The following is a 12,437-nucleotide window of genomic DNA, read 5'->3' as shown; positions in this document are numbered from 1 at the left end:
AGGGGGATCCAACTGGATGTTTCAGTATCTTTCTGGTGCTGCCGCCTGCGGGCGCCCCACCAGCCTTCTCAGGTCTGTACCGCACTCATTACCAGTTAGATTGTGCTAAAGCCGACTCTTCTTTCTCCGAGGTTACAAGGCTCCTCTGTCGCTATTGTTCAGTTGTTTGTTCCAGGTGATTTCTCCACAATTTAGTTGTAATTCCAGGTTGGTCCTGGGAAGAGGTCAGTGTGACTTCCACTCCTCCACCATCTTGATTCTCCTGAAAATCTCTTTCTATTAATGTATATTTTTACCGTGTATAATGTGCACCCATATTTTTGGCCCAAACTTTCAAGAAATAAATGGTTTTAATTTTTATTTCAATTATTTATTTACATTTTTTAAATTTTATTTTTTCAAATACATTTGTCTCTGCCTACCCCCCACCACTTTCCCTTGCCCCCTCCCTCCTTCCCTCCCTCAGCTCTTCCCCTTTGGTTTTGTCCATGAGTCCTTGCTATATGTTCCTTGACTTTCCCCTTCCCTTCCTTGTCCCCGCCCCCTCCTCCCTCCTTCCCTCTTGTCTCTGTTGATTTCTTTTCCTTTCAGTGTTGCTGGTCTTATTTTCCTTGCATCTTTGTATTGTTGGTTAGGTTCCACTTATAGGTGAGATCAATACATTTTGATACTTCTTTGTATTATAAAGGAATTTTAGCATTTATTTTTAAGTATGTTTTATTGATTATGGTATTACACTTGTCCCACTTTTTCTTCTCCCCTTATCCCCCTCCGCCTGGTATCCCCATTCCTTCCATCATTCCTCTACCTTAGTTCATGTCCATGGGTCATATATGTAAGTTCTTTGGCTTCTCCATTTCCTGTACTATTCTTAACCTCCCCATGTATTTTGTGCCTACCAGCTATGCTTCTTATTCCCTGTACCTTTTCCCCCTTTCTCCCCCTCCTCCTCCCCACTGATAACCCTCAATGTGATCTCCATTTCTGTTATTCTGTTCCTGTTCTAGCTGTTTGCTTCATTTTTGTTTTAAGTTGAATTGTAGATAGTTGTAAGTTTGTTGTCATTTTACTGTTTGTAGTTTTGATCTTCTTTTTTCTTAGATAAGCCCCTTTAACATTTCATATAATAAGGGCTTGGTGATGATGTACTCCTTTAACTTCACCTTATCTGGGAAGCATTTTATCTGCCCTTCCAGTCTAAATGTTAGCTTTGCTTGATAATCTTGGATGTGGGTCCTTGCCTTTCATGACTTTGAATACTTCTTGTCAGCCCCTTCTTGCCTGCAAGGTTTCTTCTGAGAAATCAGCTGACAGTGTTATGGGAATTCCTTTGTAGGTAACTCTCCTTTTCTCTTGCTGCTTTTAAGATACTCTCTTTAATCTTTGGCAATTTAATTATGATGTGTTTTGGTGTCACCCTCTTTGGGTCCAACTTGTTTGGGACTCTCTGTGCTTTCTGGACTTGAACAACTTCCTTTACCAGACTGACAAAGTTTTCCTTCATTATTTTTTCAAGTAAGCTTTCAATTTCTTACGCTTTCTCTTCTCCTTCTGGCACCCCTATGATTTGGATGTTGGAATGTTTAAAGTTGTTCCTGGAGGTTCCTAAGCCCCTCCTCATTTTTTTTGAATTGTTTCTTCATTCTGTTCTGGTAGAATGTTTATTTCTTCTTTTTGTTCCAAATCATTGATTTGAGTCCGTTTCCTTCCCTTCACTGTTGGTTCCCTGTGCATTTTTCATTTCACTCTGCATAGCTTTCCTTTGTTTGAACATCGTATTCAATCGTTTCTGTGAGCATCCTGGTTACCAGTGTTTTGAACTCTGCATCTGATAGTATGGCTATCTCCTTGTCGCTTAATTCTTTTTCTAGAGTTTTAATCTGTTCATTTGGGCCATATTTCTTTGTTTCAGTGCACCTGTTACGTTATTAGGGTCAGAGCCTTAGGTATTCACCAGGGCAGGTCAACCCACTTCGCTGCATTGTGGCGCTGTGAGGAAGGGGTCAGAGAGGGAAAAATGCTGCTTGTTCGGTTCCTGCTCCACTTGCAATCATTCCTTTGCTTCCCACAAGCCATTGGTGCCCTTCCAGTTGCTGCCCTTGTGCTGATTCACAGGTGGGTGGGCTTGTGTACATTTTAGGACCCTGTGGGCCTCAACAACAGATTATCCTGAGAGACTGGCAGTTTCTTCTGTTGCCACAGCCCCCACAGATTTTTACAGCCAAAGGTTTTGAGGCTTTCTTTTCCCAACCTGGAATCCTGGGTAGCACAGTCTGTCTCACTCCCCAGTTGTTCCTCCCCATTTACCTGCACACAAATGGGGGGCCACCCAATCTACCAGCCACCACCTTGCTGTGCATCCTCTCCACCCTGGCTGCCTGTCTCTCCCCCTCCTACCAGTCTGGATGAATGTTTCTTCTTTAACTCCTTGGTTGTTGGACTTCATACAGTTTGATTTTCTGGCAGTTCTGGTTGTTTTAGTTTTTAAATTGGTTGTGCGATTAGGCAGAGTGTATCTACCTACACTTCCATCTTGGCCACAGCCCACATTGGTTCTGTACCAACATATTTTTTATCCTAGTATTTATTTTTGAACATATGGTACAAGAAATTTTATGTAACAAATAATTACAAAACACAAGAACAGATACAAGGTATTTTGGGTACTACCCATGTATAATGCACTTATTTTTCCCTCAAATACTTGGGCAAAAAACTGCACATTATACATGGCAAAATACAGTATGTACATATGTAGATACCTAATACATGTCTTACCTATTTAGGTAAGTACTTAATGCATATTAATGAAATAAGGTAAAAAGTGAATTTATTGTTCCTAAACTTAAATGGCAATGTAATCAAAATTATGTATTTTATAATCTAATAGTATGAAACATTTTAATTTAAAAAAAATCACATTTTAAAGAATCTTTTTTACAGATTTTTGTAACTTTTAAAGGATTCAGTGAACAACTTTTCATCCTAAACTACTGGAGCCAGAATTCTCACAACTCCTAAACTCTGGTTTTCCAATGCAGTAAGACTCACCCTTGCTAAAAGAGCTGGAGCCTTGCATTATACATGCAGGCGCGCGCGCGCACACACACACACATACACACACACACACACCCTCCTATGGAAAATCTAAGCTATTTAAACACCACAAGTATATAAATATTTTCATGTTTTAAAATTCAGGTATAGAAAAGAACACATCTTAATAACAGAATATATCTGGGCATTTTCAGGTTAACTTAATTAATATACAGTAATTATCAAATGGAACCCAGTCTCTTGGATTGCTCTGCACACTGGGATAGGTTCCTGACAATCTTAGGACCATTCCATGTAGAACATCAAAATTTACTAAAGCAAATCAAACTTAGAACACATTTCAGAAGAGACCTATTTAAAAATGTTAAGTATCTGCTGTAAAGACCTTAAGGCATCACTTAAAATATCAAACTATTATTGTACAGTAAACTGATATTAACAAGAAGCTTGAAGTTCCACAGAGCCTTATTACTCAAGTTGGTCACTGGACCAGCAGGATCAGGATCTAAAGACAATTAAAAAATTCTATGATAAACTTAGAATAGTTTTCAAATACCTTAATGCCAAATATTTGCTTACATAAATAATTCTTTAAATCTGAGATTTTAGGGTAACTATAAAACAGGGACAATATTATCTTTGAAAATATTTACCTGAATAACTATCTTCTTTTAGGATGAATAACAGTTATGAATAAGTAATTTTAATAAAATACATGGATTTTTTAAAAAATTAGAATAACTTGAAAAATAAAAGATTAATTTTTTAAATCAAATACTTAAGGGTAATTCAATCATATACCTTGAACTACAATCTATAATAAAAATTATCACAATTTGACCTGTCCTACCTTTCAATAAACCATTTATGTTATCTGAAGAGTCTATCTCATATAAAGGTGACATTATTTTATAAAGATATTCTAGGGACTTATTGCTTTTTAAAGAAAATATTACCAACTGAAAACAGCATGATATAAAAGAATCTAGACTCTAAAACAACTTACTTTGAATATTCTTTTGAAGCCTATTTTTTCCATACTAGGGAACACAGATGTAAACTGTCAAATGCCTACAAAAAAAGGATGCTGTAATGTTGAGCAAAGAGGTAGGGAGAGAGAGAAATCTCAGACTAGTTTTTTTGTTTAACTTTATTTATCCACAGTTTGCATCGGTAATATACATTTAGGGTTCCATTTATTCTTAAATGCATCAGAAAAATCAATCATGATAGATCTGTGACCAATACAAACATTTCTGAATTCTTCAAAAAATTCCATTAGAAAAGTCAATAAACTAGTATTCTGTAAAGATCATTATTAAACAAATGGTAATGCATTCATTCTTTATTTCAATTCTAACTTATCCAACATCATTTCTTTCTTGTGCCATACAGTAATAAACTTAGCAGAAGTAGCTCTCTACTGCATTTTTAGGGCCTAATAAAATATTTCAGTTTATTTCACCCTCCTCAAATCACATACCCAAGTCAAATAATGACAATCATTCTTAATTCAATAACTGATGAATATATAATAACCATAAAAATTTTAGTTATTTAAAAACTACTAAAAGAAATACATCAGACCCTTGATATAATGTGTCCTTGGGTAATATGCTGTGAAACTGCCTCAGAGGTGCTGTTGTCTTTTGGCACTATGGTACATAAACTGCCATGGCATGGACTTCAGGCAGACCTAGCCTAAATGGAATTTTGCTTTGTAGTAAAAATAAAATGCTGCAGTGAGGTTCTGGTGTATTTTATCTTTAAAGTAATCATTAATTGACAAGTAAAATGCAGTAAGAAAATGGCCTATAATTCCACTAACATTTCAATGGCATGAAACAGAAAAATACTTATAAAATAATTAACATCTAGGTTGATGAATAAGAAGAATATTACAGTATGATAACTATGATAGCAGTATGAATGATGGCTTTACCTTTTAATGGTTACTTTATTTGTAACCTTATCAAATTTCTACAATAAAAACTAATAGCTGAAGTATTTATTTGCCGTTTTTTTACCTTTATTACCTAAGTTTTCACTACGGAGATTATATCAATGAAAGGTGGTTTTTTGGGGGGGGTACGGGGGGGTCCAACTGAAAAATAGTTACTAATTAGCTCAAATATTTAAAGTAATAAATTATTTAAAAATTTTAGACCATATAGTCTTAAGAACCTTTAATTCTTTAAAAGCTCCAATTTGACCCTTGGGGAATGTAAAAAACACATCTGTACTCTAAAGCTAAAATTTAATTATATGGCTTCATGCCAACTGATCCAAAATATTAGAGTTGTTTCTAAATCAGCCCTTATTTAACCATTTGGCACAATAGTTTTTGTCTTTTATATATACCCTTTGAAACATCCAGGCCAACATTTTTAGTAAGTTGCATCCATTTTGAGAGGTAACAAGTGCAAATAATCATGTATTTAAGATATGATACTTGCTTGGCTACTACAAAAGTAATTATACTAAGGTTCTTCTATAGGAAACAGAGTTATTCATTACACTAATGTTTTTGAAATATTCCTGCACTACTACCAATGTAAATTTATCCACCTCTAAATTAAACAAGGACTTTATGTAAGAGTATATTTATGAAAACATTTATAGAATGTTCTGTGTTTAATTCAACATCATGTTAGTCGAATATCGTAAGATGTACAGGATCCACAAATGACCAGAGTTCTAATAAAAACCTACTCCTCAATTGTTGCTCTCTGATTCTAACTAAAGGCAGCACGCTGATGCAATGTTCCTGAAAGTAAAGACATGAAGCAAACTTTGGCAGCTTTTTCAAAATGTCCTTGATAATTAGTATTTTGCTAGTTCTCAAAAAACCTTACTGCTTTGTGTAACATTTTCAATACAGAAATAAAATACTCTTCAAACAATACATTTTAAAAGATGATTAAGTTTTGCAAAATTAAATAGCATAAATTAAGCATATTAATATTGTTTTTTGACAACATGAAATAACCAATTTAAGGAAAATTGCAATGGACTAAATAAAAAACCACAATATCACAATGTGAGGAACATTTAAATCCTCACATATTACTGACATTACATAATCTACTAAAATATTTTAAAGTTTCACTGATTCCATTAACACATAAAAACAAATTGCAAAATGTTTAAGACTATATGAGTCATCAATTACACAGGCACTTCACATGTAAACAATCTACAGTACAACTGAAAATATTTGGCAACAACCTATAATACTAAAAGAATTCAATATAAAGTCATAGTTCTATATTTTCTATTCATTTTCTTCTAGAAAACTAAGACCAAAGATTAAAGAAATTCTGTATAAACTAGAATTAGAAGAGTACTGAATAACTCAAATATAGAATTGTTTAAATTGGTAAAAAAAAAAATTACCTTATCCAGACATTACTGGTATGCTATATTAAAAATTTAAACCTAATGTAATTATTAAACTGAAATCATATTTTAAATTTAGTATCAATTTGATTTTCAAAAATAAGCAAGGTTATCAACTGACTAAGTGAAAAGAGAATTCAAATTTATCAAAAACTCTTGTTAAGTTAATCCAGTTTTCCCCCCAAAGTAAGTTTGGGCTATTTAAAATTTAATATAACACAATTTTTTTAAAAAACTAAGGCTCAATCTAATAAAATTATTTTTGATTAGACAGTCTTATTAATGAATTTGAGTAATTTGAAATCACTTCAAATAAATGAAACTATACACTTATGATTTGTAACTGTTATATTAAGCCGTAGAGAGCTGAGATGCCTTGGTTGTAGGTAATTCAAGAAGAGCCTGAACTGTAACACCAACTTTCACCAGACCTCTTTCTTCCAAAATATGATGAGGCAGACAGAGTCTTTCCTGGGGAAAAAAAAAAGTGATATCTGAACTTTTGTTTTTAAATAGTGCAGTAAAGCCTAAATTAGTCAAAACTAGATTTTTAAAATATGCTTTCTATAAAACTTCATGTAAAGAGCACACAATTCTAATTAATTCTGATCTAAAATGCCTGTGTTTAAAAGTAGACTTTTATGTTATGTGATTATACTTTATAAGCTGTGTTTGATTGGAGGTTGATCTGATCCAGCTAAACAAATATTTTAAAGTGAGACAGTCATGATAAATGTTTCCTAAGCTCTCGTGCTGGAGTAGAAAAAGCACTACTTTTCCAGCCAGGAGATTTAAAGGCCATGTAATATGAAATATTACAATTTCCTCAGACTCAGTTTCTTCATCCTGAAGATGGAACTGTGTGAGACAAACAAAAAAGAAAAACCAGTCTGTATGTGGAAGCACTTTGTACTCTGCTTCTTTCTATTAGTTCCGAGGTTCCATGGTCTCTGATATATATGTACAACTTCAGTTCTTTTCTTGTCTTAAGGGTACTTCCCTCCAGCTTCTAGCACTGTTGTGTTGCTTATTTCCAATAATCTAGAATTTGAAAAGTAACAACTGCCTCCTCTTCTAAGCACATCACATGTGTCATTTGATCTTCACAACTCTATGAGAAAGAGGTTTAGAGACAATTTTGCATTAGATTTCATTAGCCTTCATTGATCCTCTTCTAACATCCTAAGGGTTCTGTCTTCATTCTCTTTTCATTGTACACTATATCCTCTCCTTGATATTCCCAAAGCTTTATCAAAATAGCAAGAGTTAGCTGAAGTTTTCCATGCATGTATACAACATCAAATAAATTTGATAGCTATTTTTGAAGAAACAATGCAGTCCACTGCTTCAGTTGGGACACTGTTCACCTCAGGAAAATAAGCTAGTAATGGATAGAGTGGGTGGGAAACAGACCAGTTACAGGCCCCATCTGGTCAATAACTGTGTTTTAGTTGGCTAGCACAGTGTTTAAAAATCTATAAACATTAGTTTTTTTAAAAATCCACTGTTTCTTGAAACACTGGAAGCCTTGGCAAGATGGGACCCCTATTCCCGAATAATAACAACTATATCCTCCATCCTGATGAATTTCAAAAATGTATTTCCTGCCAAGATCTCCCTATTCAGCTCCAGATACAAATGTCAACTTCATACAGCCAAAAAGATGTCCAAAGACATATCAAAATCAATGTGTCCACAAGAGAACTACTTCCTCACTTAATTGTCCTTTATTCTATACCTAAGCAAGTAATACACAGTTTAATCTCTCTCAACATAAATCTGGGAATCATAATAGTCTTCTTTCTTCCTTACCCCAATAACCCATTTACCAAATACTACTGTAAAATCATATTTATTAAGAGTTCTCAAAAACCATCTTTTTATATCCATTTTTACTACAACATTAGTTGCTCTCCTAATATTTTCCTTATGTATTCAAATAACCACTGATGTATATATTAGAAAAGAGGTTTCAAATCAATGACTTAGTTCCCACCTTACAAAGTAGGAAAGAACACATTAAACCAATCGCAAGCAGGAAGAAGGAAATACTGAAGATGAAAGAGGAAAACAATAAAATAAATAGAAAATGATAGGGAAAACCATCAATGAAACCAAATGTTAGTTAATTGAGAAGATTTTTTAAAAAATCAATAAACTTCTAGCTAGATTAATCAAGAAAAAGACAAAATGCATAAACTACCAATATCAGAAATAAGAGAAGTAACATCAGGAGATTCTATAAATGCTAAGAAGATAAATAACTCTGTAACAATAAGCTTGGCAAACTATACAGGATGTACAAATTCTTTGAAAGAGAATACCAAAGCTCATGCAAGAAGAAATTTAAAACAAAAACAGAATAGCTTTACATCTATTAAAGGAATTTAAATTTGATCATAGACCTAAATGTAAAACCTAAGATTATATATAAAACTTCTAAAAATAAACATAGGAGAAAATCTTTCTGACCTTGATTTATGCAAAGCCTTCTTTGGTATGAAACCATGATCAGTTTTATGTTAAACAACTGTGGGAATGAGGGGGACATGGGGCAGGGGAGAGCAATGGGGGAAAGGGTGGGACAACTGTAACTGAACAATTTAAAAAAATAAAATAAATTTGCAGAAAAAAAAGAAATTTAAAACTGCTCTTTGAGAGATACTACAATAAGAATGAAAGGACAAGTCAAAGACTGGGAGACAATGTTTGTAAGTTATACATCTGATAAAAGACTTTGTACTTATAAAGAAATCTCAGAATCAATGATAAGAAAACAAGCCAATTAAAAAATTGACAAAAATTAGAATAGACACTTCATGAAATAATTCATATAAATGGCAAATAAACATTCAAAACTTGACAAACATCATTAGTCTTTAGGCAAATGCAAAGTAAAACCATAGTGGCAAACCAGCACATACCTATTATAATGGCTAAAAATTAAAAAAACAAAACAAAACAAAAACACAGACCATATTAAATGTTGAGGAAATGAAGGAATTGGATTCATATACACTGCTGATAAATGTTAAATGGTTCAGCCACTTTAGAAAAGAGTTTTGTACTTTCTTTATTTTTTTATTTTAATTTTTAAATTAAATTTATCAGAGTGACATAGATTAATAAAATTATATAGGTTTCAAGTGTACAATTATATGATACATCATCTGTATATTGCATTTTGTGTCTACAATTCAAAGTCAAATCTTCTTCCATTGCCATATATTTGACCCCCTACACCTTTACTACCCCCACTCCCTGTTTTCCTCTGGCAACCACCATACTGTTGTCTGTGTCTATGAGTTTTTGTTTGTTTTTCTTATTTGTTCATTAGTTGCTTTCAGTTTTATAACCCACTTATGAGTGAAATCATGTGGTTCTTGGCTTTTTCTGTCCGACTTATTTCACTTAGCATGTCAGTCTCAAGATCCATCCATGTTATCCCAAATGGCAGTATTTCATCTTTTCTTATGCCTGAGTAGTATTCCATTTCAGGGATGTACAATCTTTTGGTATCTCTGGGCCACACTGGAAGAAGAGTTGTTTTGGGCCACACATTAAATACATTGTGACAAGTAATCACACACACAAAAAATCTCATAATGTTTTAAGTAAATTTAAAATTTTGTGTTGGGACACATTCATAGCCTTCCTGAGCCACATGTGGCCCACAGGCTGCAGGTTGGACACCCCTGCATATATGCCTTATCTTCTTTATCCAATCATCTATTGATGATGATTGTTTCCATGTTGTTTCCATGTCTTGGCCACAATAAATAATGTTGCAATGAACACAGGGTACAATATCTTTACAACTAAATGTTTTCAAATATTTCAGGTACATACCCAGAATAGGAGTTGCTGGGTCATATGGCCACTCTATTCTTAATTTTTTGAGGAGTCTCCATACTGTTTTCCATAGTGGCTGTACCAGTTTACATTCCAATGAGCAATGAGAGAGGGTTCCTTTTTCTACAAGACCTCTCCAACACTTCTTACTGCCTGTCTTCTTGATAATAGCCATTCTAAGAGCTGTGAGATACTATCTCATTAATCTGCATTTCCATAACAGCTAATGAGGTTGGGTAGCTTTTCATATATCTGTTGGCAATTGGAATGTCTTCTCGGTAGAAGTATCTGTTCAGGTCTTCTGCCCATTTTTAACTGGATTGTTTGTTTGGTGTTAAGTTGTATGAGTTCTTTGTGTATTGTACTTTCTTATAACCATACAGCTACCATATGTTCCAGTTATTTCAATCCTAGGCTCTTAGGTATTTACCCAAAATTAAAAGAATTCATACATCCAAAGAACATAAATGTTCATAGATGTCTTATGTGTAGTAATCCCTAAAACTGGACACAATTGAAATGGCCATCAACAAGTCTTTGGACTAACACACTGTGGTATATTCATACTACTCAGCAATAAAAAGGAACCACCTATTTATACATGCAACAACATGGAGTCAATATAATTATATTGAGTGGTAAAAACAGAAAAAAATCAAGCATATCGTATCACTCCATTTATGGACAACACTAGACAGAAAATGCAAACTAAACTATCATAACAGCAGATTAGTGGTTGCCTGATGGAAGGAAGGATTGCAAAGGGCCACAGGGAAACCTTTGAGGATAATTAATGTACACATTCATTATCTTGACTTTGGTGAAGTTCTCATGGTGTATGCACATGTCAAAACTTATCAAAAGTACATTTTATTTAACTGTACTTTATTTTATGTCAATTGTACCTAATAAAGCTGTTAAAAACACAAAAATAATCTAAAATGCAAAAAAAAATTAATGAAAAAATTGACTAAACATTACCATTTCTAAGTCAGGAAATCACAACTTGAAACTAAAAATAAAACTCTTCCCTCACTGCCAGTAGCTAGAGAGTTTAGAAAATGGGAGTTGTTGACTGTTTCCTTCATTAGCTCCCGCCTTATGTTGAGGGTGTGTGGGGCACGAATACTGCCCCAGAACAAGCTAGAGAGAGAGAAGACAAGAGTGTTCTATTCTAAGGAGAATAATTTTTGTAAGACCTTTCCATTTACCCTTCTTGCCTAATTATATCATGAAGGTGTCTGAAATACGCTGGAACTTTTTTTTTATAAGTAAATAGAGTATCCAAGTTAAGAGAGTGGGTTCTGGAGTTAAACCATTGGAGTTCATAGCATGGTTCCACTATTTACTAAAGGTGTGACCTTGGACAAGTTCCCTAACCTCTCTGTGCCTCAGTTTTCTCATCTGTAAAACATGCATTCTTTAAAAAAAAAAAGTTTACTGAGAACTCTTCACTTAAAAAAATCATAAAACGAAAGTAGCAAAACAGAAAAATGTATAAAATGCAATATTAGAAAAAAACTTGCCAGTTTTTCTATTTTCTCAGTAAGAGATTGAGTACAAAAAAGAAAAAAACATAAAAATAGTTAAGAAATGAAATTTAAAAACATCATGTCAAGCATAGAGATAATTAGAAGAGAACAGCAAACAGTTTCCACATTACACAGCAATTCAACTGGTTCTCTCTATATAAATTATATTTATTCGCGATTTGAAGACGGCGGAAGAGTGAATGGGAGTCACACTGACCTCCTCCCAAGACTAAACTAGAATTGTGACTAAATAGTGGCGAAATCACCTGGAAAACAATGTAACAATAGAGGTAGAGGAGCCTTGCAGCTGCGGACATACAGTGGATTCAACTCTCACACGTCCCAACGGCTGAGAAGTGCGGGGGAGGCTCAAGAGGGTGGGCTGCGCACCCACGGGCACTAGCACCAGAGGGACATTGAAACAGCCAGTTAGCTCTCCCTGAGAAGAACAGGGTCTGAACCATAAACAGGGACCCCTAGACTACAGCAGCTAAAACCAGGAAAACACAGACAAAACGCAACCCCAAAAAGCTTAAGGGTGCTCTCTGCCAGAGACGGGTGGCTGGGGATGTGAGGAGACATATAAAGGGCCAACAC

General features: G+C 34.3%; 1 protein-coding gene across 2 annotated transcripts in view; it reads right to left on the bottom strand.

Moving 5' to 3' along the window:
- Positions 1-6,807: 6,807 nt before the first annotated feature.
- The window catches only part of LRCH2 (leucine rich repeats and calponin homology domain containing 2), a 122,354-nt gene continuing 116,724 nt past the window's right edge, over positions 6,808-12,437 (bottom strand). For both annotated transcript variants that reach the window (XM_054580403.1, XM_054580404.1), the window contains one exon: positions 6,808-6,927. In XM_054580403.1, coding sequence (XP_054436378.1) covers positions 6,808-6,927 — 120 coding nt within the window. The remainder of the gene's footprint in view (positions 6,928-12,437) is intronic.

Source organism: Pteronotus mesoamericanus, unplaced genomic scaffold (genome assembly GCF_021234165.1).
Source record: "Pteronotus mesoamericanus isolate MK-2021 breed Mesoamerican mustached bat unplaced genomic scaffold, CSHL_Meso_final contig_58, whole genome shotgun sequence".
Taxonomy (NCBI): Eukaryota; Metazoa; Chordata; class Mammalia; order Chiroptera; family Mormoopidae; genus Pteronotus; species Pteronotus mesoamericanus.
The sequence above is the reverse complement of the archived record's forward strand: the minus strand, read 5'-3'. Positions and strand labels throughout refer to the sequence as shown.